Raw genomic sequence first — 26,119 nt, forward strand, 5'->3', positions numbered from 1 at the left:
GCTTGTTCTGCACTGAGTGATTCTGGGCAATGCTGGGCAAAGCTCCAGTTCAAAGCTGACTTCCTGAATTAAAGCATGGATTCCAATCATTGCCTTCCAATGCAGTTGATTCTACTTGGATGGAGGCCCCCATATGTTTTTAGCCTCTGCAGTTGTCTGGATTGAATAGACTTGATTTAGATGCATTGATCCAAAAGGGATCAAGTTGAATCAACCCTCTATGGATGCTTCAACCAGGATTTCCACAGGACTGTTGATGATGCACTGCAATACTACTTTCCAAATCAAAAATACAGCCCCTGACACTGATCAGAAGATAGCATGAATTGTCCAACTTGGTCCACCATTTCCAAACAGGCCTATCAAGGGGGAAGAGATGCAAAGGATGGCCTGCCCAGAGGGTCTTCACAAAAAGCTTTCAACCAAACATTTGCAAAGGGCTTTTGAAAATAGGCCAAAGTTTGCCTGGCATCTAATTGTTGCAAGTTGCTCACTTCTGCTGTGAAAAGATGGCTCCTGAAACTTCTAACCACTCAAGGAACTGTACTGGATGCATAAGTGAAATGGTAGCCACCACCACAACAGACGGATCATTGTAGTTGCATAACCAGGAAACTTGGCATTAACACAACATTTCCTTCTATTTTTTCAGTCCCCAAAGCCCTTCCATCAAGGTTCATTACAGCAATCGTGCACTCCATATGGAAGGAAAAAGGTCTTACCTCCCATCCAAAGTTTGTTTCCTTCAACGTCGTCCTTGGAAAAGTCATGTAGGGCCCAAATCTCTCTCCAACTTCTAGCTTCTTTTTGGTCCAAATGCCCAGGCCTGCCCCGGGAATGGAGGATTCCCTCAGTTCAAAATCAGGAGGGATTGGAATATCATCAGGAATGTAGACGGGGGCCTCGTATGGAGAACCCTCTTTGGGGTTGAAGTCCTCACCCGTGGGGAAAGGGGAGGGAGGTCCAACGGGAATGGGAGACATGATGCTATCTTCTGTCTCCTCCTCTGCGCTTTCGCCGGCTAGAAGGTCTGCCTCAGTTTCGTACATGTTATTCACAATTTCGTGGTCACCTTTAAAAAGAAGCCAGAAAAAAGAATATGAACGTCTTCTAAGAAGAATGGTTGAGGTTCTCCACTTGACTATTCATACAGAGTCACAGAATCATAGAATCGCAGCTTTATAGAGTTGGAAGGGAGCTTAAGAATCACCTAGTCCAACCCTTGAGTCATGCCAAAACAGTGAGCTGGCCTCAGATAGAGGGAAGGGGTTCTAATCCCACAGATATCCCCTCATAGCTTTCAAAAAGAACTGGGACCCATCCATGATGCTCAGTTAAAATCCCTTTTGCCGCCTTTAATCTCCAGGATTTTTTTTAAAATGTGCTTGCATCTTTCCTCAATTTTCCCCAAACTGACTTTCTGCAGGGTTTGTGCATCACACCAGGCCACAAACTAAAGAAATAGCGTGGGTTCTTACAACAGGCTAAGCTGGGAAACTCTTAAGTGAGGTTAAACTTAATCTATGATACAAATCCAGCTGCCAGCTTTGTAAGTGAGTTCACTTCCTTCAAAATATGATGCAGTTGTTTTGAGTGCACTTAGACCCACCTTGTTCGCCCATCATGTCAATGCTGCTACCCAGAAGAAAATCTATCCCCACCCTCATGTTTTCTTCTCCTTCTTGGACAAGCCCTGCCAGGCCAAAACCTGGACCTGGGTTGGCTCAATAGGTTGTTAGGGAAACAGAAAAACAGACCACCTCTCTCTCACTTCACATACAGCTTGACAAGCTCATGAGAACAGTTTCTCCTCAAATGCAAGAACATAGCTCACTTACGAAGCGCATCAATCTATGCACCTATGTCAATCTATGTATCTCACATCAATCTATGCATCACGCATCAAACCAAGGACAAATTTAAAGTGGGTTTCCTTTACTCAGCTGCAGTTCACAACGCATTTGACCGAAACCTCGATGATGGAAACGTTTTGCACGGTTAACGGTTCGGGAAGAGCGGGGGGAACTCAATCATAACCCATTTCTAAACAGAGCCCCTTTAGGGTTTCTTTCAAACCTATTCTCCGTTCAGAACGCGAAATCAAAAGTCCCCCTTCAATTTTTTTTTTTTTTTAAAGTCATGTGGCTAAAACACTTATTTAATTTAGGAGCATTCAGAGGAGTAATTATTAGGTTAGAAGTGGGCGTAAGGTATCTTGGTTTTTCTTCCACCAATCTGGAAACCTACGCTCACAAAAGCTGTTTCTTTCAGGCCCTGGAGTCCTTATGGTGTTTGGGAGAGTGGAGAGGGGCTGCGGGTGAAACACCCCCGGGGAAAAAAATGTAAATGGGACAGAGGAAAAACAAAGGTAAAATTGCAAGGGGCAATAATTAACAGAATTAGTCTAAGTTGGTGACCACATCAAGTTAGCAATAATTTGAGCGTGCCTCTCTCAGTTGTGGCGGCCTACAGCAGAGACAGACGTCTCCAGCCTCCGACAGGACTGAACCTTACATTGGTCCTTTATTGTGACTTTTTAAAGCACACACCCATGCAGAGTCTGGCTAAATAACCTTAATCTAGCAAAGTTAGCCCCCTCCCCGCACTCAGAACAATTAGGAAATTAGCGTGATTATTTTAGCAGGCTGCAAATTACTGAATTGCAAAGAAAGGTCATTATTCAAGACGTTCGGTTACTACCCATTTCTGCTTTTTACTTATGATAAGGTTCGGGGGGAAAGAACAAAAATTAGCAACCTGTCCGACAAGGCTACGAAGATGGCGGATATTGTTGTTATTAAAAAAAGAGAGAGGGAGAGAGAGAAGAAGGATTGAATGGAATAGACTGAATATCACCAGGGACTCCAGGTGAATTACCGATATTACGGAATTTTTAAAGGTACAAAAGTCTATGGAGGGGAGTTAGATACATTTTGAGTAATACATCCATAGTCATTCTTGAATAGTTGACCTTATTTCTGGGGCGGGGAAAGGAACAGACACAAATTGCTGGAAGCGAAGTCTAAAATGTTTGCATTGCATTTTACAGAATTTTTTTCCTGCCTTTTTCCCCCCTAGCAATTCTCATTTGATTTGCCGAAACAGCATTGGCTTCAGAAATTTCTTCTGAAAGAGATGGGAACTTCCATTTCAGTTCTCTTGGAAGGAACGTGGAGCACTTATTTGAGGATGACGTAACCAAGAGAGTAATAGGCATCAATGTCCCGTCTTTCACTAGATCTTGTCTCTTGAACAATTCATAGTCCCCTTGGCTTCTCAAACTTCTATTAGAGTTGAACAGAAAAGTTCAGGGGCAGCAGATCCCAAGGGACATTTTCCAAAAGGGAACCTGAGCAGACAGGGAGGCTGTAGGGAAACCGAAAGTTAAGGAATGTGGAACGACACCATCCAGACAGCATATCATTCGGTACTCTAGCAATAAGTTCAGCTTCGAAAAACCCTTGAGAGAAATTCGACAGCAAAGCACCTGTCAGCCTTCCCAGTTAGACTACACAGGAAACACAGCCAGATGAACTAATTCTACTTTATTGTAAAGCTACATTAACAGAATTTCATGAATCTGAAAGTACAGTTCTCCCCCCGTCTCCTTTACAGCTCGAGATACTAGGGAGGGTCTTTCTGAGCCTCTTGCCCTACCCACTATCCAGCTGCGGGCTATGCCGCCTCTTATCTGACTGTTCCCTAGGCAGCATCTCGTTTCTCAAGGTCTTTCTCACATACTATTACAGCATCCTTTCAGAATAAGGCAGAAAAACAGACGTCTTTGACACAGGGGGAAAAAAACTGCAGGATTTCAGCACTGCCTTCATACCATTCAGCAAGAAGCATGCAGGTGTTGGAAGAACTCAGCTGGCCCAACCAAAGGCCCAACAAATCCAACTTTCTGTTTCACACTAGGGTCAACTTGGGATAGTCTAGGGAAAGCCACAAAGAGGACTGGGGCACGTGGGGGCTGGGAAACAGCTTCCTCCTGGCATTGCAGCCCAGCAATTGGTATTCAGTACCTATATTCCTGGAAGGGACCTCTTGGCAGCAAGGAAGCTCTCTCAATGAAACGGGAAAATTTGAACTCGTGTCTATGCCAGGAATGATTCCAGCTCCAGATTTTGAGAGAAAGGAGTTTTGCCCAAGCAGCTGCTCTTCTTCGACCAGGCCATCTCCTTTGTCTGGCTCTCTGACCTTGGTTTGCAGGACCGAAAGATGAGCAAAACAAGTAGGAGAGGCTGTTTCGTCCCAGTTTGAGCCCAAGACCCATAACAGGAAAGACTTCTTTACCCAGAGGTTCTTTCAACTCTAGAAGCTGAAAGCCATCAGTTGAGATGGTTTTTATTGATGGCCATCAATTGAGATGGTTTGTATTGAAGATTTAAATGGAGTCATGCACAGCTGAGCTGAAAAAGGCTACTGGTTCTAGACAGCAGCTTGCAACTAATCTGGAGAGCCATCAACTGCTTAAGAACTTCCTGGAAACTTCTGGTGGACCAATAGGTGACACAAGATGATGGGTCTTTTGCCTTATCTAGCCTCAGGATATCGTCTACTCTTTGTTCCTTTCTCTTCCCTTCACCTAGGGAAGGAACTACAAGCAGCACTGGATGGATCTGCAACTTTTTCTAGCACCGAAAACAGGGCAATCTGAGAAAATTTTGCCTAGACCCGAAAAATAAATCAGTATCACCTGAAGAGGAGGCCAGGCCAGAAGGTGGGAAGGAATGTTACTCAATTCACCATCAAAGGAGACAAGAGAGGATACCTGTGGGAATTCCTTTGGGAGACAGGAGGAAGAGCTGCAGACTAGGCGATAGTCAGATAAGATGGGAGTTGAGCCCACAGAAGGAGAGAGGGAGTGGGAAGTGTCTCAGAAGGGACCCTCCCTAGTTTTCCAGAGAATAAAAAGAGAGGAGGGGAGAAATACTTCAGTCTTGCAAAGATGCTGTTAATGTAACCTTACAATAAAGATAGAGCTGGTACTCCTGGGTGTGCTTCTTGTCTGGTCTACCTCACAGGGCTAACAATACCTAACCCAGACTAGCGTTAACCTTTGCTAACTCCAGCCCTTCAAGCAATACAGCAACAGATTGATTCAGGGGAAAGGGCAGGTTTATTTTATTTTCTCTCAATTCCTCCAGCTCCTTCTTCCTTTGTACCCTATTCGCCCCCTCTCCTCGATATCCCCCTACCAGAGGAACAATCCAACAATTGCCGCATTGTGGACTCAGCACAGCCCAAGGGACTCCCGGCGAGCATCTTAATGTCTGACCTCGGATGGAATCGGAAAGGGCTGGGGGAGGCAGAGAGAGAGCAATAGAGCCCAGCAGAAATTGCCATTTTTGCTTCGGCCTGGAAAGGCGTTTTGAGCTGCCAAGTTGGAGTGCGGCAGCAGTTATAACAGCAGGGCCTGACTTTCCGCAGTGCATCTTTTTCACCCCGTGCTCCATTCTCCAAATGGGCCTGGGGCGGCCCCTCCTTTTCTTCGGCGGCCTGGTAACATTTAGTCTGAGAAATCCACGCTTTGGGGGAGGAGGGGGTCAGTGTGCATCGATGGCTTCTGAGCATTTGCTTCAGGGGAGAGAAAGAGAAAGAGAGAACCGGGGGGAAAAAAAGGGCAATTTTGCTTACACAAACATGGCCCCAGAAACAGGCTTTTCAGAAGCATTATACACCATAATCCTGAAAATACTTGTGGTTGCAATAAATGTTTGTCCTCTGGGTATTAGCAAGTCAAATTATTTTCCACTCTGTGATTAGCCTCTTTGACGCTTAGGAAACAGGGATTCCAGCCGAGCTGAGAAGGAAGGCTGAGTCGCTGAGCAGAGCATGGCCCTCCAAGAGGAACTCGACACGGTAAACAGAAATCGACACGGCTGCATCCCGCTTCCAAACACCACTGGTTTGGGCTCCCTCCAGCCTCAAGGAAGTACAGAACCTGCTTAAAACAATGCTCACCTTCGAAGGACTTTTTCTCCCCTGCCTCTGAAGGCCTCATGTATTTCTCCCTAGGTATCTCCTAGCTGACATGAGAGGGCGAATGTCCCAGTGGAGGGGTTGGCTTCACTGACATCAACTTTCAGCTTTCTCTGCCCACTCTAGAAACCTGTGCCTAGAAGAAAGCCACCTCCTCATCCAGGTATCAAACAGTCCTAAGGCATGAGTGATATAAAAGCAAGTCTTCAAACATCTGAAGGGTTGTTGCATAGGGCAAGGAGTAGGTTTGGCCCAGACGAAAGGACCAGAACCCAAATTACAAGGACACAGCTTCAGATTGAATGTCAGGAGAAACTCCCTGATGGTTGAATAGGCTGCCACATGAGTTTTCAAAGAGAGGCTGGCTGGTCAGCTGTCAGAGACACTGTAGTGGATATTGCCCTAAGCATGGGGCTGGATTGGATGACCTTCAAGACCCTTCCAACTCTGTGTAGAACAGAAGCACGCAACTTTCAGCAGCCCAAGGGCTGCTGGGAAAAAACAGGTAGATGACAGGGATTGTCCCAAAAAGAGGAATTCCGTACGGCTGAAGCCACACAATTTGCCCCTGACAGCCTCCCCCAAACCCTGAAAAATGCCAAAAGGGATCTAGTGGCGTAATTATTGATTTTTCTCTCTTTATTCATTCCTGTAGATGTTTTAACTCCTGGGAATCCTAAAGGCAGGCAAAACCAGGATGCAAAAGAGAGATTACGGGCCTGCATCCTCAAGCCACAAATTCCTGTTCCCCTTTTGCAGATTGTACATATCAAGAATTGGCTAAGAATTGAAAGCAATCAGGTTAGGTGTCCTGTATTTATTTCTTTACCTCCCGTTTTACCACCAGGCATACGATGAAAAGTCTTCTCCTGCCCTTTCACCCTACAACAGCCTGGGGTGCTAGGAGTGGAAAAGAGAAAGCCGCCGGATCCCCAGTCATGCAATACTTACAGATTTGAAGCTGGATTTTCTCATTTCGGAGTGAGACAATTGAACCCCTGACCAGATTCCTTAGCTTTATCTTATGGAGCCCAATAGGCTACAAATCTTACAAAATAAAGGAAAGGAAAGGCCACATTTGCAGAAATGCAGCCCATTGAGGGGGGTTCATACTCCACTGGATCATAAACTCACCAAATCTGCACACAGCACATTAACACAGGCACACACACCAAAAGAATCAAGATTAAACCTAACTTATCATGCTGTGCGAATACATGCTAAGTCTTTTGAAGATCTGATTAAGTCGATTGGGTGACTTACCCCTGAATTTACTAAGTTACTTTCAAAAACATTTATTTTTGCTCCTTATTAGTCCTCACCAAGAGGCTTAGCCAATCCCAGACACACATCTCTTTCGCTGGGAAACTAACTTTTGCACATAAGAAGTGTGTTTATATACAGAAACACACACACACGGACACATGGGCAACAGAGCCTCAGGTAGGCCATCCTGAACATAAAATGACCAACTCAGGAAGCAAAAACAAGGCCTGAGATGAATACCACACTGTTCAAATTTACTCAAAGAAGGGTGTTCTTTAGAAAGCACCTTCCAGTGATTAGGAATCAGAAATGTGCAAACGGGGATCCTTAGCACCAGATGTTCAAAAAGAGCTTCTGAAAGCAGAACCAGAGGCTTCTAACCTATGCATTATAATGCTGAACTGTCAAGGAGCGCATTTAAAGCGTTTGAGTCTCTGCAAGTATGACCTGCAAGAGACTTTGGAGAATGTAGTCCAACCCCTGCCCCAGGCACGTGGGACATCAGTGGGCATTGCGAGGCCTCCCATCAAAAGACCAGAGTTTCTTTCCCTCTTTTCATCAACAAGGAACACCAATCAGCAGCGCTGGAGCTTTTGGAAAGGTGGGGAAAATGTGAGATTTCACTGGTCCTAATGATGCTTCGGGTCCTCGTGGCAGGGCTGTGATTATAAACATGTCTTGCATACTTTATTTTTTTAAAACCATTTCTCATTCAGTTTGACAAAGAGGGAATTTGCTTGCGGAACTCATCTCAAAGGAGAGGGGATCTCTGACCAAATCTGCATTGTAAGGTGGCCAAGGGGGGCGTGTGTGAATCATCTCTCCATCTTCAGTCCCAAGACTGAGAAATGTGGGCCATCGTGACAGTTGAAGAGAACACCCCTCCAAGAACTTCCTCCACCCCCTTTGACAACAAAAGTCAGCTCCAAAGCATCTCCAAGAGAAGTCAGGAAGACAGGCCCCACGGCCTGAGAAGAAGGTAGAAAAGAACAGAAACTCTCCCGCAGACGCATGAAACTGCTGGGAACTTAGGCAGAGAGCAATAGTAGGAGTTCATCAATCTCATCATCGCCTTTATTCATTTTATTAGTTTTATTCTGCGTCACTCATCCTACGTAACCTTTCTGGAGTGCAGCAGTGTCTGGATGAAGCTTGCAGCAATTTTGTGAAATTCGCTCATGTTATGCTTTTGTTTGATATGTGGCAGGACTCCAAAGCGCAGATCTGGCAGATAAGCAAAAGAACTGGATGTTCACAGAGGGAATTAAAAAAGGAAAGAAAAAAGGGTCATTTTTGCTTGGGTATAAAATAGCAACAGGCTGTGCATCCTTGCCAGCGGCAAAGAAACGCAGAGGCCGAGTTGTCTTGGGAAGCCATGGAAGAAACCAGGGATTAAGGAAATGAATTATTTGCAAAGAAATGAAGGCGAATAGAAACGTACCACTGCTCCAATCAAGGGCAGAATAATCTTGTAAGATCGCGGCAATCTTGTTATCCAACTGGTTTGGCTTCTGAAGCCAAAAATCAAAAGAAAGCAGCTTTTGCAGAAACCCCCAGATCTGTAGCACTGCTACCCACAAGCCCATATGGAGGAGGATACCCCATATCCAAATCCATATCCATATTTCTTGCCATTTTTTCCAGCAAATCTGTCTAAATGACTCTTCCTCGATGAATGGGAAATTGGCACAATCTGGAGAAGCAGCAACCTGCTTCTTGGAAATATTCGATGGAGTTCTAGGCTCAGAAAATGAAAGGAAATCAAATAAGGAACAAAAGAATTCTGGGAGTTGAAGTCCACACATCTTAGAGTTGCTACGGTTGAGAAACACTGTGTTAAGGCCAACAAGTGTTAGATTCCCAAGAGGGAAAAGTTTAAAAATGATTCCCCCCCCCCTCTTTATTTATTCAGTTAATTCTTGGGTTTCCATTCCCAGGGAGCCAAAGGTAGTTAAGAAACAGAAACCAAGAGGATTTCTAATTTTCTTCTTATGCTGTGGACCAAACTCGCAAGAATTCAGCAGAGAGACATATAACAGGGCATCACACTTGTGCGCAAACTAGCTATAAAATTGTTATCTATCTATAAATAGACAGATGCGAATTGTACATACTGTTATTTCTTCAACAACAAGATTGATTTTTGATTTTTCTTTACTGCTGTTCGGGCAACCCTAAATAAATGAGTAACACGGTTCCCGCTTTGCAAAATACTGTCGCTTTGTGGGTGTGTGTTTTAATTGGTTCAATGCATCTCTCAGCGCTCATGGTGGCTTACAATGGGGGCCGCCTTTCAGGTTTTTGCCCACCTCACAACCTTCTCATTCAGTTTGACAAAGAGGGAATTTGCTTGCAGAACTTATCTCAGTGAGGTAGATTGGGCTGAGTGAGTTAGGCTGTGTCGTTTGACTCGCTCTCAACTTAATGGCATGGGTGATGGGAAGCCACGTCCTCACCGCCTCCAAGCTAGACCACTGCAGTGTGTTTTACGTGGGGCGGCCCTTGGAGACTGTTCAGAAAGAACAACTTGTGTGGAACCCAGCAGCTTTCACACAGCCCTGGAAATGGCCTTGGCTTCCAGGGACAATTCAAAGTGCAGTTTTAATTTGTAAAGGACTTTACAGCCCCACTGCCAGGCATCTCCAAGATCCTCTCCTTCAACCAGAACGGGCTCATCCGTTGCACTCATCAGCATCTTAATCATCCAGGCTTTTGTTTGTCCAGTTTAGGCTGCGGAACTCCATGGTTTCGCCCTCAGGATTAAAATTTTGGCATCTTTTTCTTAAAAGTCTCAAAAACAAAACAAAAAAAATCCCCCTCTTTCTCCTTCTCCTTTTTCTGAGCTACCAAAGGCTTCCCAATTTTGTTCCGCTGGGTCTGAAAATTACAGCAGTGTTTGCAGAAACAATCACATCAAACCGAAAAATAAAGTGGAAAATAGAAGTGAGACCAGGAAGGAAGGAAGGAAGGCAGGCAATGATATCCAGGTGAGACCAAAATAAATGTGGTGACAAACCCCCAAAACGAGCATGCTTGGTTGTTCGGTTTCAATATTGGACAATCTTAAATTTTAGTGGGGTTCTCCAGACTAATGCGCAGGGGAAGGGAACAAAGTTTTATTTTTCTGAAACCCACTTCTAAAAGCCTTCCATGCCATCAGGCAAAATCAGGTTGCAACGTTTTAAGAAAGAGAGAGAGAAAATTCCATGGGCCTTTATGTTCTAAAGCCAACATCCAGGTGCTTTCTTATAGGAAAAAGATTTCTGCCAGGGGAATGAGGACTAAAACCTGTAACAATATTTCAAAGTAATTCTTAATGCACCTTTTCCCTTTGTAAAACTAGCAGGGAAACTGTCCAAATACTTCGCTTTTAAATGCCAGTATTATATTTCTTGTAAAAGTTGAGTTCAGTCAAGCATCAAATATATTTCTGCACAGAAATCTATTAGCATCATTAGCTGGACCCTTAACTGGATGTTTTTCTCCAGCTTTCTTTCAGTTTGAACCGCGGACATGTCAAAGATGTCTAAACCTGATCAAATTCTAACTCAACTTAAAATCTATGTCGTTTCCCCCTTCCTCCCCATTTAAATTTGCAAAAGAACTCATGGATAGTTCAGGTTTTTCTTCTTCCTAGTGATGATATTGGGCTTAAATAAACTCTTGGTTCCAAAATGCATGTTACAGATTTACATGGGAGAATTCGTTTGCAATATTCCTTTGATATCGCAAGAATTCCTGTTCAGTAAACATCTTTATGCATTTCATTTTTACAGTTGGCTTGGACATTGAGCAAACATGGATGGGGAGACTCAATATTTTGAACTGTTTTTTGAAAGGAGCAAACAAGCACTGATACTTTTGGCAACATGAGAGTTGTTTGAAAAAAAAAGCTGGATACATTTTATCAATATAGTTCATTTGAATGCTTCCTGTATCTTGAATTTCAGTGAAAGGATGCTAGAGAAGTACCTTTGATCTGCATTTCTAAGAAAGCTGATCTTATTCATTCCAATGTACATAATCAGGACTCTCCCCCTTCCCCCCAGATGAGGAAATCTTACATACAAAAATATAAAACTGAATTTTACCAAGTCATTCTTAGCTCCTCCAAACAAAAACAATGAGAGAAGTATGGTTTAGGGAAACTTTCATACAAAAATACCCAGACAAATATTAGGAAAAGCTGTGTGCACATTGCAAGTTGGAGAAAATGGAAAAATGGAACAAATGGGCTTGAGTCCATGTGCATGGAGAGCAGATGGCACCGGCTTATAGTGGAATCTCTGCAAAATGAAGAGATGCATTACGGCATCATTAAGAGGTGTGTTTGCTATTGGATCAGCAGTTTTTAAATGCAACGAGGGATTTTGCCCAGGACAGACTGTTAGGGTTTTTTCCCTCCTTATCATTCAGGCTCGGATTCACCAGGATATTCAGGCACGGACCCCCTCTCTCAGGCAAGCTATCTCACAGGCATATTGTGAGGAGAAAATTGAAGGAGAGAGAGTTTCTGATGGCTAGAGAAAAAGGGGGGATAGAAGGAGGGGGGGACAAGGAGGAGGAGGAGAAGGGACAAGGAGGAGGAGGAGAATGGGAAGAAGAAGAGGAGAAGGAGAGAAAGGAGGAAAGGAAGAAGAGAAGGCAGAGGAAGAAATAATAGGAATAGGAAAGAGAAGAAGGGGGAAGAGGGGAAGAGGAAGGTGGAGAAGAAAAAGAGGAAGGAGAAGAGGAAGGAGGAAGAGGAGAAGACAGGAAGAGGAAGAGGGAGGAGGAGGAGGAAGGAGCTTCTAAGACAAGTTGAGAGGATTGTGAGAGTAAAGATTGAAAAAACTCAAATGCACTTATATCTGATTTACAGAGATAGGACAGTGAGATTACACTCCCATACACTGTTATATCGGGGGAATCCCACTGGGCGCTGTGGGACTTTTTCCTGAACAACCATGAACACAATAGCTGGGTGTGCGTCTGCCCTTTGCCGTATAGATAATTCAAATGTTGCCTTCCTTCACAAGGACGTGGCAAATGTGTTATAGTAGTCTACATTGTCCTCAACCAACGCTGTGCGGAAACCAGCCTTGCAAATCGCCTGTCCCTGTGAAAGAGGCTTCTGTTTTTCTCCCTCATTCTCAAAGGCCTTGAGAATTTTTCTTGCGGGGTTGGAAAGAGGCCCGTACAGCGCTAATACCTAAAGAGGGACAAGATTTGCCTTGAACTAGAAACCGTAGGCCGATATCATTACTGAATAACGACTACAAGTTGTTCACTGCGATTCTAGCTGATAGACTGAAAATAATTTTGCAAGAATTTACTCCTGAGGATCAATGTGGGTTTTTACCTAAAAGGACAATATTAGAAATGCGTTGGACATTTTGGAATATTTGGAGCAACCTAATGAAGAACAAGCCACATTGGTTTTCTCAGATGCAGAGAAGGCCTTTGACAGTTTGAACTGGGTTTTCTCGTTCAAGGTTTTGGGAGATACGAATTTTGAAGAGAGTTTTATAAAACGGGTAAGATCGATTTACACTTCACAGAAAACACAAATAATTATTAATGGAGATCTAGCAAACCCCTGTGAGATACAAAAAGAAACAAGACAGGTATGCCCACTGTTTCCCCTCTGATTTATTTTGGTTCTTGAAATACTGAATAGAAATATAAGACAAGTTGAGAGGATTGTGAGAGTAAAGATTAAAAAAGAAGCTTACAAGTTAAGGGCTTTTGCAGATGACTTGATGCTGGTTTTGGAAGATCCTTTAAAGGAAATTGGAACATTAATGAGCAAATTATAAGAACTTGGTGCATTAGCAGGTTTCAGGATTAATAAACAGAAGACAAAGATGTTAACAAAAAATATGAAAATAGAAGATCAAACAGAGCTGATGAATAAAACGGGTTTCAAGATTGAGAAGAAGGTAAAATAGCCGGATCACTCTGACTTATGTGAACTGTATGTTATTTCAAAATAACAACGTTAAGACATGGAATGAAGTTAAAAAAAAGACATGCTAAGATGGGAGAAACTACAACTGTCATTCCTGGGGAGAATTTCTGTGATAAAAATGAATGTCTTGCCTAGAATGATGTTTTTGTTTCAAACAATGCCTGCTTTGACAACTGATACACCATTTAAACAGGGGCAGAAGGATAAATCTAAATTTGTGTGGCACGGATGGTTAGTGCGTGTTTCTGTCTCACATCTTCCCATCCCTCTTCAGCCTCCCTGGCTCCCCCTCTTTCCTAATCTAAAAAAAGTTCATAGGAGAAATTCCCTTGGACTCGACGAAATAATTTCCCAAATCTTTTTCTCCAGCCATCCCTTTGGAATTCTGTATGGGTCTGAGCAATGCCCAAAACAGCAGAAGCCAGGGAGGCCGCAGATGGCTGGAGAGGAGATGGTCAGGAAGCCAGGACCTTTATACAAGCCCGCTAGCCAGCAAGTCACTCAATGAAGTGTGAAAACAGCACACCTCAGAGAATTTTGGCAAGATCCCCTCTTTGTAAAGAAATTGAGGTAAATCAAACTGCACGGAAATTGAGCTTAAAAAGTGCAGATGGGTTTCTCTCAATGAGCACTCTAGTACGATCCAAATTCTCTCTGTTAATCTGGTTGGCGTAATAATTTTTTTTTTTCTTGCTCTGTGCCTGTATGTAATATTTGAGAGAATGTCATGGGTAATGTATGTTGGGGATTAGCTCGATCCTCTGAAAATTGCCCAGAAATTTATCTCCTGAGCAAGTCTGCTTTACTGAATGAAACCTGACTCTAAGTCCATAAAAGTACATGAATGAAGCAGGTGAGGGGAAAAAAAACACTGAAAATTAAGGGCCAGGTTTCTTAATGGTTTTAACGGTGTTGAAACAGAAGCAAAAGAGTATCCACATTTACAACTCCAAGTCCTGGCCGTAGTCAAAGAACGGTGAAATTATTGTAGCGGCAATTTGCCAGATATTTTCCTCCATTCATCCCCTTCTGAATTCTGGATGAGTTTGGGCAGTGCCTAAAACAGCAATTTTGCAAAATGTGGCAAAGAATGTCAGTTCACCTCTAGATTACGGGATTTTAGAAGGGAGATTAATTGAGTGGAACTTCACAGGCAAGCGTGCCATCTTGGGCAAATCATTTCAGTTCAGTTTAAGGAGAATAAAAACTAACATGCTGGATTTGTTCAAGTTGCTAGTGTATGTCTGTGAGTGTATGTGTGTGTAACATTATTTGGTCAGTGCTAGAGATGTTTTGCACTGAGTTCCAGGGGTGACAAAGGGAGAGAAATATTTCAAGTCAGAAATGACAATCACTTTTGCTACTTGCTATATAAAGAATTGGGGGCTACTCTTAAAAAAAAACACAACTCATTACCAGCTTGGAAGAAGCCCTTTTCAATGAGATACACACATGCATGAAAGAGGAAAAAAGCAATCAAACCATTTTCTTTCCCATGGCAGCTTTGATAATGGGGGGGAAAAGTTTGTAGTTCACTGAGAATTTTCTTTCAGGTGCCTATGCAAAGAAATAATAGCAGAGGAAAGAAAAGAGAGGGGATATAGGAAAAAAAAAAAAAGAGGGGAGTGTAGAGGAAGGTACACTGAAGCTCACATTTAAGGAAACGATTGCCTTTTCCCAAGGGAAAGTCTTTAAAAAAGAAATTAAAGTTACTGATCACCCAAGAGTCTCAGTAATAGATAATGCAAAGTATGTCTTTAAAAAAAAAACAAAACTCTAAATTCCTGGAAAAAAGAAAGAAAGAATTTGTAACTCTCCCCCCAAGAGAGGCGGCATTGGGAATCCGAATCCCTGCCAAGTGGAAAGCTCAGAGTTGTTTTGTGTTACCTTCATTGACATTCTTCTCACCACCTCCTTCCCGAGGTGGGGAACAGGAGTTCTGGCACTATTAACATAGCCGATTAATACCGCGGAGAACAGGGCTTGGGGACGGGTTCACCAACGTGCCAAATATGACCAGGAATAATTGATATTTCCTGATGGATGCTGGGCCAACATCATGCCCCCCCCCCCCAGTTTGGGGTAGGGGTTGGGGAGAAGCCAGGTTCCTCAAACGAAGGCCACCCTGGACTTTGCAAACTGAAGGGGGTAACTACAAGAGAAACACTGGATAGAGGATTGAACCGTGAGGTGGATGTCAAAAGCGGTCTCCCCCTGCCTGCCCCCCCAAGTGGGAAGGACACATTTTAACGTGACAATGCAGGACAGGCTTTTTCCCCAGGCCATCCCACTCCCTTTCCAACCGAGATCCAAACCCTCCCGTCTACCCCCCACCCCTGGCCTGCCTCTTGCCACAAAATTGTGCCAAACGTCCCTTGTTGAGCGAGTCTTCCCTTTGCGACTCAGTGCTTCGCTCTCTGGGTGGGCAGGCCAGAACAACTGCGGCGCTCCGGATCCCAACCTTGGAAAGACAGACCTCTTGCTGTATTTTCCTAATTCTTCTTTAAAAAAAAAAAAAAAAAAAAACTTCCCTGCACTTCTTCCCCTTTGTTTAAACTTTATTTGGCAGGGAGGTAAAAACAGCTGGGTTAACCAGGGAGGAAATCTAAAATCAATACTGTATTAAGACAACGTCAACCCAGAGTTCACCAAACAGCATTCGGGTGCCCTGAATTTAGGAGTTGCCGAAAGAGGAGGAGGGAAAGAGAGAGAACCAGGCCCTTTTATGGCTGCAGCAAGCTGATTTTCTTTTTTATCACATCCCACCTTTGCTGAGTACAAAGTAAAACATGTCCGTAAATCAGGAAGGGTCTAATAGCACCTTTTTCGACTGGCTTTTTTTTCCTCAAAGGCATAAGGTTTTCTGAACTATAGCTCACTTCATCAGTGTAGAGCCTTTGTTTTTTCTAAAATGTACCCCTTTTCATCCAATCGCTCAAAAGCTGCCCACAACCTGATATTGAACATTTGATTTGAATCTTGAACCACCGTTGAATGTCTGGCTGGTGCAGACAACCACTTTGGGAAAGCAGAACAGAAGGGTAAATACTAGTCATGACTATCGCGTGGCCCGTGGGGGCTCCAGAAACATGGACCTGCCCTTTCTCCCATTTCAGCAACTTGGTTCAAGTTGCTAGCAAAGATTAGTTGGGGTTATTTTTTTTTTTTTTTAATTCAGCTCGTATCCTGATCCGTCCAGGTTTTTCTGAACCTGATACGAAGCTCCAGTTTCTCATAAACGCAAACTGGGGGGCCCTTGATCACAGGTGGCCATCAAAACCCTTCAAAGGTTGCCTGGGAACTTGATTTTTAATATGGCCCAAGGGGCAAATAATATTAAACACACTACGAGGAATCATATTAATGGTATTTGGTTAATGGGTCCCCCCAGCCCCCAAATAGGCTGATTGTTTCTGATATACAGTAAGAGCTGTCACCCTGATATAAACCTAAAGCTTCCTGCTGGTTGGATAGATATGGGGAGGGGGCTTCACATCATCGCCCATTCCCCAAAAAGAAATGCAAAGCAGAGTTGGATGTTCCTCAGCTTTCCAGGAAAACACTGAGAGACTGAAAGTAACCAGCAGACTTGTTAAGGTCTCCATCTTTGGAGGCTTTTAGGAAGAGGCTGGACATCTACTTCTCAAGGATGGCTGAACTGGGTTTTCTGCATGGGGCAGAGGGTTGGGCTAGGTCAGTGTTTTTCAGACTCAGCATCTTTAAGATGTGTGGACTTCAACTCTCAGGATTCTGGCTGGGAATTCTAGGATTCAAGCAACGAAACACACACAACACACAACACACACACACACACACACACACACACACAGGCTTGGCTTTCAAGCAAAGGAAAAATAATTTCCAGAACTTATCCAACAGTATAAGATGCTCCCCAGAGTTTCAGCTTTAAAACTCTGGGAGGGGGGGAATGGGCCAACATTTCTTAGCCCTGGCTCACCCTCTGTGATTCTTCGGAAGGCTGGGGGCCTGAACCCTGCACCACGTCAAGGGTTTCTTTTAAAAATTACAGCACCAGCTTTAAGGTGGTGGAGGCAGAATGGGGCTCTTTCAAAGCCAACCCTTATTCTAAACAGGTTTATTTATATGCATATGCCTCCAAGAATTTGTCAGCGGCTATTACCTCCTCCTATTCCCTTACTGCTTAAATAGTGCCCGGGGCAGGCTGGATGAAATGGCTAGCAAAGCTGCTGTAATTTTGATCAAGGGGGAAAAAAAGGAAATAAAAGATGTTCTTTGTCTTTTTCTCTTTTACTCCATTCCTTGGTTAAGATGCTACATCCAGCTCCCCTGGAGCTAAGAAAGGGAGTCCACGGGATCCTCCTCCCTTTCCTTATTTATTCTCCCCCCACATTTAAATCATCATTGACTCCTTTCCTCAATCCTGGGCTAAGCACTACCTAAGCTGACAGTCGTAACTTGACTTTTGATTTTCCCTTTAACTATTCATCACTTGGAAACATCTCCGAAGAGGGAAAATATAGACTCTGGACCTGGTGTCTGATGGGGGTCTCTCCCTGGAGACATTGCACTCTTGGAAGGAGACGGTTGGACATGTATACTGTAGCTACATCCTCCGGGAGGGAGGGGAAGATAAAGAAACAGAGAAAAGGAAGGAAGGAAGGAAGGAAGGAAGGAAGGAAGGAAGGAAGGAAGGAAGGAAGGAAGGAAGGAAGGAAGGAAGGGAGGGAGGGAGGGAGGGAGGGAGGGAGGGAGGGAGGGAAGATGAAATGGAAGGAAGGAAGGAAGGAAGGAAGGAAGGAAGGAAGGAAGGAAGGAAGGAAGGAAGGAAGGGAGCCACTACTTGTAAGTAAAGACAGGGGGAAGAAAGAGAAATCTAAAGAGAAAAAAGATCCTTTCATGCCATATGAAGCAACTTGTGGAAAGAAAATGAAAATCTCCCTTTCCATTCCTTGTTAAATGGAAATGAAGGGAAAAACCCCTGAGCAGCCCCACAGAGGAATCCAGGCCTGTTTCCCTCATCAAGTTCTTCGCTGCTCCTCAGGCAGAACCGGCACCAGGGCGTTGCCCACCCCAAACCAGGCCAAAGATCAACCAAGGTAAAGATTTGGAAAGGAAGATGATCTCTACATACAGTATAGAAGAAGAGCCTCAAAACAGGACAGTCACCTGTCTTGCATTGCGTAACCAGTTCGTGGAGATTGACACAGATAAATCTGGAGAAACTATGCGGTGACCAAACCAAATTTTAAGCCCAAGAATCAAAGAAAACACTAGAAAGAAATTCAAACTAGCCCTGCCTAAATTCCCTGAGGTGTAAGAGGAAGGGAAAGGAAAACCCAATGAGGCTTTCAAGATCTGTTACTATTGCCTATCTCAGTGTTTCTCAACCTCAGCAACTTCAAGATACATGGATTTCAGTTCCCAGAATTCCCCAGCCAGCATACTGGGGAATTCTGGGAGTTGAAGTCCATCCCTTAAAGTTGCTAAGGCTGAGAAACACTGGCTTAGCTCAATAAAGTAGAGTGCTTTTAAAGGTATACTCATATCAATATTATTTCTTGACCTTTTTTCCTTGGAATAATAATAATAATTAATAATAATAATAATAATAATAATAATAATAAAAAATTAAATTTAAATTTAAAATATATTTTTTTAAAAAGTAGAGTCCCAGCATTCTTGTAAAGTCTGTCCTCTGACAGGTCTACCTCAAAGGTGCTTCTTGAAAACCTATCCAGTCTAGATGGTGGCCATAATTGGATTAATGGGTCCATGGAAATGTTTACAAACAGGTTGGTCGAGTTCCAAGCTCGTGTGCAATTCCCCAACAAAGAAAACAGCCCAATTTTACTTCTCAGGGCCTGGAGCCAGTATACTGATTCCTGTCCTGCCCTTCTAAAAATCAGAAGAGAGAGTCTGAAGAAATCTCCATGCTACAAGGTTTCAATCTGCAAAGGGATGGCCTTGGGACAATGTCCCCCCATTCCCCGGGGAGGTGAGAGAAAGAGAATGCTCCCATCTTAGAAGGGCAACCCCACACCACTCACCCCTTCTCTTAGCTTTTGCAAAAATCTGGGTTTCGGTCCTGGATCTGTTCTTGGAGAAGGAACACCCCCAGAGTATGTATTAAGGTCTTCCCAGACCTCCCTCGTGCCTCCAAAGCCTTGATCTGATCTCATGTACTGTATTTCCTTCCCTCTGCTTGACTCATATGCTCGGGCATCAAGATGCCAACGTCAGAGCCATCAGGCGAGTATACCACTCACCTGCTTTATGCTTTGCGTTCAGAGCCTGATGCCCACAATCCCTTTGCACCACCACCAAACCTCCCAAATTCCCTTCCCTCCCCCCCCCCCCGAGTCTGGGCTAAACTAGCATTTTTAAAACAGTTGGATCAACGTTCTCTGAAGACGCTGAAGGGGGGAGAGTTTGCAGGAGGGGTTTTCAGGGGGAGGGGGGCAATCCTAGACACACTCCACTTAAGATGCAACGCCTGAGCAGCATTTTCAGGCACAAGATCTTCCATGTGGGGCTGCTCCAGCCAGTTAATTAATGGCTTGCTTATTCTCTCGTCGGCGAGACGAGGGATTCTGAGCCCATTTCAAGCACTAAGTCTCGAGGCGCTTGACCACAATGCGATTGCTGACCCCAAGGTGGAACACGCAGCTCTATTTTCTGCAAATTCCAAATCCGTCGCGAGGCCGGAATTTTTTAGCCTTCCGTCCCCCTGCTCCTACCCCTTGAAGGAACGCCAGCCCGTCGGAGAACACTGCTCTCCCCCGTGCAAGCCACTTCCTCCTGCAACTGTAATAAAGATGTTTATAGTTTTAACTCTCAAATAAAGTGATTGAATTCCACAAAGCTGGTCTCCACCCCCGCCCGCCCCCCAGCAGCCCTCCATCCGCTCGACGGCTTCATTTAGTCGGCTGGCGGTTTAAGGGGGAAGGGAAAAAAATTCATTAATTTTTATTAACAGGGAGAGCCATTTGTTCGCCGTGACAATATTTGACTTGTCGAAATGATTTTTCACCTCCGCCATGAGGTGCGTGCTCCTTCCATACATCACTCGATTACTCCAAGAACAGACGGAGTTGCAGTCATTAGCCAGTGAATTAATGACAATCCACAGCGCTATTAATCACGCTGACAAAAGCGTTAGCTAGCTACTGACCTGAGTGTGGCTTCGGAGACCCGAGGTGCATACGAGCCGAAGAATATGGAAGGGATTTTCTCCTCCCACCATCGCAGCCACCACCATAACCTTGGCAGGAAAGGCATTTATTTATTTATTTATTTATTTATTTATTTACTTACTTATTTACTTACTTACTTATTTACTTATTTACTTATTTACTTATTTACTTATTTATTTATTTGAAATGGCCAGAAGAAGGGATGTCTCTCAAAGGGATCTTTGGAATTTGGCAGTTTGGAGACAGTTTGGCCTGGGTTTGCCTGGCCTTGATTTCAATTCCAAACCAATGACAGCCTGTAAATGAAAGGCTTGCCGTAAAGATCATGAAGGCTGAATAACCACCTATCCAAAAGGGTTGGACGACTAGATGACCTCTAGAGGACCCCCCACCTTTATGATTCTGTGAAGCTAAGCTAAGCATCAACACGTTTTTAGTCCGTAGGCTACGAAAGACATTCTGATGGCTTGCTCGGCTGTTGGAGGCATCTGCTGACTGCTTTGCAGGCAAAAATATACGCTCGAAGAAGAAAACATTGCAGTGAGGTTAAATCAGGCCAGAAATGAAAAGGACCAGTTAGAAGCAACAGACGATGAACAACCCAGAACTTTAAAAAGGCAAAGATGTGTAGCCGTCCATCACAAAAGATATCAAAGAGGACACCAGTCAAGAATTTTGGAGAAGGGAATGTTCTAAATCAGTGTTTCTCAACCTGGGCAACTTTAAGATGTGTGGACTTAAGTCCACACATCTTAAAGTTGCCCAGGTTGAGAAACATTGTTCTAAATTATCGCCAGCATCCAGAAGGCCTTCTTCCCCCTCAAGATAATTTTCCCCTCTTCAGCCTCACAGCCTTATACAACTTCACTCAACACAACAGAAGAGATTGCGAGATGCATACAAGAAAACACAAGGCCTGTCTTTTCGCTTGCAAAACTAAAATCACCTTGGAAATGCCTGCCCAGAAAAGGCTCATCGTCAAATGAATGAGGTAGAAAAACAAAAGCCTTTTTTCAGAGGGCTTTTGAGTGTGCTTCCCACTTCCCCTTCCCAGCAAATAACATGGCTGCCCAAATGTACAACTGCAATTCCTGACATCAATCCTATATTTTCTTTCTACCATTTTTCAATCAATACCATGAGATGGGGGAGGGGAGGAACGACAAAATTTGGACATAGCCATCTGGTTAGAGTGCAAACATCTTGCACTTATTTAGTGATAAACTGGCCAAAGGCTGCGTGTGAGATGTTTCTCTGTGTCACTGCACCATCCTGTGTCCACTGCTCTGCAGCCTCTCTGGCTTCTCTCCCTTCCATTCCACCCCATGGGGATTTGCCATTTTCAGAGTAGAAAGGAAGGGCAGCCAAGAAGGCTGGAGAGGGATGGGAACAGGTGGAGCAGAAACATAGAACAACATTCTCTTTCCAGCCATCTGCAGCCTCCCTGGCTTCTCTCCCTTCCATTCAATCACAAGGGGATTGGCTTATAAGACATTGTCAAAGTAGGAAGGAAGGGCAGCCAGGGAGGCTGGAGAGGATTGGGAAGATGTACAAAGGCAAAACACAACAATGATCTATTCTCCAGCCATCTGCAGCCTCCCTGGCTTCCATTCCACCCATAGGAATTTGCTTATGAGATTTTCAGAATAGAAAGGAAAGGCAGCCAGGGAAGCTGGAGAGAGATGGGAATAGGTGGAGCAGAAAAACACATTAATCCTCTCTCCAGCTATTTGTGGCCTCCCTGGCTTCCAACCATTCCATTCAATCTCAAGGACAAATATGGGGATGTTCCTTCCCTTGGTCTTTCTAAAGATTGCAAAATGTAGGCATGCAGGGAGTCATCAGGGAGTTGGAGAAGGGTGCAACTTGAAACAACTTTAGTTGTCTTGTCTTTCACCAACTCTGATAGTCAAACTAATAAATAATGATAGCCTGGCAAAAAAATTCAAAAGAAATTCTTAAACCCCCATAACAATAACCTGGTTGTGGTGGAACATTCTCAGGGGAAGACAGTCTTAGAGAAATTGCAAGGCTGTTTTGCAATATTATTTGGAAAATATGCTTTTAGGAGAACAGATCATTGTCTGTTGGACATCTGCTTGCTGAACTGATTCAGGAAAAGGGATTCAAGCCTATCCTTCCCTGTTCTGCAAGATTTTTCAACTCTTTTACAGGTCAGGCATATTTTCTTTTACTCTACAGAATAATTCTCTGATCTGTTTCTTATTACTCACTTTTATCAGTTTAATTCTTCTTTGTTAAAAAAAAAAAAAGAAAAAGAGCCCAAAATTGCTGCAAGGGAAACAGGCTTCAAAAATCCATGATTTCCTGTCAGCTAACTTGAATCAGCCAAACAGGAGGCAAGATGCTATTTCCACGTAATGTTGTTCCTTAGATATGGCAATAAATTACACTTTAAAAGAGAATTTCTAACACAGATCCAGAGAGAATCCAGACATGGAGGAAACCCCACTAACATGAATGGGGACTTAGTGCAAAGGCTTGCCCTGAAGGTCTGATCCTACTGTTACCCATTTATAAACAAAACACAAAAGTGTGTCTTATATTTCTTTGTCTGAATTTTTTTCTTCTAAAAGAGAAGGAAATGTTGGAGAACTCTCCCATGCCAACCTGAATTACAAGGTGGCCTGGGGTATTTTTCAGTACCCTGCTATCCTTGAATGACCATCACTTTAGAAACCTGCAGCCTCCCTGGCTGCCCTCACTACTGCTCAATCCCACAGCTATTTCTCCTATGGGACTTTTTCAGATCAAGGAGAAAGGACAGCCAGTGTAACAGTACGAGGGAATGACCTTGGGAGACAAGGGGAAGAGCCATAGCCAGGGGTTGGATAAGAGGTAGCTGAGCCTGCAGAAGGAATGTGGGCATGGCAGACATCCAGAAGAGACTCTCCCTAGTTACTTGGGTTATAAAGGCGACAAGGGAGAGATGTACTTTCAGACTTGCAAGATTCTGTTACTGTAACCTTACAATAAAGTAGAATGAGTTCATCTGGGTGTGCTTTCTATCTGCACTATATTGTAAGGCTGACAGCCAGGAAGGCTGAAGAATTATTGGAAAGAAGTATAATTAGAAAATAAAATAACAATCCTCTCTCCAGCTATTTGTAGCCTCCCTGGCTGCCCTCACTTCTGCTCAATCCCATGGCTATTTTTCCTACAGGACTTTTTCAGACCAAGGAGAAAGGGCAGCTGGGGAGGCTGAAGAATCATTGAAAAGCTGTATAACTGGAAAACACAATAACAATCTTCTCTCCAGTTATTTGCAGCCTCCCTGGCTGCCCTTACTTCTGTGCAACCCCCTGTGGGATTTTTCAGATTAGGAAAGAGCGGCAGCCAGGGAGGCTGAAGACTAAATGGCTTCACACCCTTCTATTCAGTCTCAAGGGAAGACCTCTGAAGGGAACTCCTCTTTGGGGCCTTTTTCAGATTGGGAAGTGGGGGCCAGCCAGGGAGGTATCAGGGGAGTGTGCAATAATCAAAGAAAACAGAGAGAAGGTACATGAAAGGTTGGGAGAAACAGACCGAGAGAGCAGCCATAACTATTGTGAGGGCTAGAAAGATTAAAGTCAGACCAACCCTCAAAGAGTTCTTAAACTGAGTTTAAGCCCTTCCTCCCCAAAAGAAATTCATTCATGGGTGACCAGCAACTTTTACAACTTTTGTTGCTTTGATAGGAGATGGGGGAGTTTGGCAGGGTTAACCTTCTCTTGTATACCATCCAGCCTCTGGGATGAGGAGGCCTAGAAATAGTGTAAAATTAGCAAAAAAATCAAAATGCTAACCCCCTCGGAGAAAGTAACAGGAAAGTAAGACGAAAGCCTCTTTTGTAAGGGAAGAAAGCTGAGAAGGGGAACAGTGGAAGGGGCATGGCATGAGGTTGGAGCAGAAGACCAAGGAGATGGGGGTGTCCAGTGGTAGCGGACTAGCATAAACCTTCCTGCGGTCTTCAAGTTACATACCTGATGAAGATCCCTGTGTCAGCCCTCGTGGGCAAGCCACAATCTAGCTACATGGATGGGGCTTAATTTCGAGCTATGCCCCCGATCTTCCAGATCATCTGTTTTCCTTTGCTTCGTTCTGCCCCTGTGTGTGCAAATCCAGGATTACCATGTAACCTGATTTGTCAGCCACTGTAATTCTCCCCCCATATGCTTTTCCTTTCCCCCCACTTATTTAAATCACATTTTTTCCTTACCATTTACTGCCTGGGTTTGTACTTCACCCAGCGGTGCATGTAAAACAAAAACATTTATATGTTACACAGACTTTTCAACTTCAGGTCCTGGTCCTCCACACATTTTTCACATTAACAGATATTCTCTTGTCTGAGCTAAACGCCGGCCGAACTGCAACAGCTTCATTAACATAAAACCACATGCTAATGGAAAGCAGAACTGTTTAATGGTTTATTTTCTTATTATCTTATGATATATTTCATCTCTCCTTCCCCGGCTGCCCTTTTCTTCAATTGCTACTACATTCCTTCTTGGATTTCATTTGATTCCTGGTTCCAATATTACCCCAGCTCAGGCACAGATCTGATACAGAACAGGACAAAGGACTTCACTGCTCTTAAAATAAGGGCCTTTTTTTTTTGGGAAATTGTGCAGGACTGAACGTAAATGTGCGGTCAAATCCATCCTCCAATTTCCCAAGCGTTTTCTTAATTTAATTTAATTTAATTTATTAAACTTGTATGCCGCCGGACTGTCAATGAAAGAGGTTTTCTCTGGAGGCTTAAGAATGTCTTTAGAATTTCTCCTAAACTCAGATCTCAGTTTAGGAGTGCAAGCAGTTGCTTTCTGGAGTTTGTTTCCTTCCTCCCTGGCTGCTTCCTCTTCCCAATTTGAAAACATCCCTTGGAAAACTCTTCTTGGTTCTGGGCCTGGTTGGGTTTAACGGAGGGCTGAGGAAGGATGGAAAGAAGGTTCAGACCAGGAAAGATGGGATGTTCGCTCGCGGCCTTTCACTGCTTTGTACCTCAACTACGGATGCCGGCATTTGCTCCTCTTGTGAAATTCAGTATTTGAGAAAGCTATTTGCCTTTGCACCAAATGGGAGAATAATAAAGAGAGGAAGACCTTTTTAGCAAAACGTTAGCTGAAAACAGCAGGCAGGCTTCCGTTTTGGGTGTTAATGGGGAAATTCACCTTGCTGTTCCTGTGACCGAGAAATTGGCGACTAAGATCTGGGGGAAGGAGAAATGCACAGAATCATAGAAGGGCTGGGAGGATCTCAGAGATCATCTATTCCAGAACTCAGTGCAGAAATCCAGTACAATAGCAGCTCTTCCACAGTGATACCCACCCTGTCTTCAACAAGCCCTAGCAGGAGAGAGACCACAACTTCGTGGTTGAGCATTTACTTTGCATGACCGAGGATACTCAGATTCAAAATTCATAAGGAGGTTGGGCTAGATGATCTCTAAAGTCCTGTCCAATTCTATGATTCTATAACCTGTCTCCCTATCTCAATTCTAGGCAATAAAATAGGCCTAGATCTCCTTAGGCAGCCAGTTCACTGTAGTGGTGAAGACAGTGCTTCCCAAACCTTTTCCTTCAATACCCAAAACTTAGGGGGGAAGGAGGGTGGAGTGCATGCAAGCGAGTGAAGGGGGGAAGGAGGACGCGGTGCATGTGAGCAAGCAAAGAAAGGCCAGGATGGATGGGAGAGACTTACCCAAGTGACTTGCGACCTTCCCTGCTAGCTTCCCCATTGA

At 43.9% G+C, this 26,119-nt stretch overlaps 1 protein-coding gene across 5 annotated transcripts in view; it reads right to left on the reverse strand.

Moving 5' to 3' along the window:
- The window catches only part of PRDM16 (PR/SET domain 16), a 337,046-nt gene that overhangs the window by 215,731 nt on the left and 95,196 nt on the right, over nt 1-26,119 (reverse strand). For 4 of the 5 annotated variants that reach the window (XM_088136702.1, XM_088136703.1, XM_088136701.1 and 1 more), the window contains one exon: nt 723-1,072. In XM_088136702.1, coding sequence (XP_087992828.1) covers nt 723-1,072 — 350 coding nt within the window. Of the gene's footprint in view, nt 1-722; nt 1,073-24,359; nt 24,484-26,119 lie in introns of all 5 variants that reach the window. The other variant, XM_088136704.1, reaches the window with a different exon arrangement.

Source organism: Python bivittatus, unplaced genomic scaffold, assembly GCF_059951505.1.
Source record: "Python bivittatus isolate LINGU-HERP-01145 unplaced genomic scaffold, Pbiv_v1 ctg000090_np1212, whole genome shotgun sequence".
Taxonomy (NCBI): Eukaryota; Metazoa; Chordata; class Lepidosauria; order Squamata; family Pythonidae; genus Python; species Python bivittatus.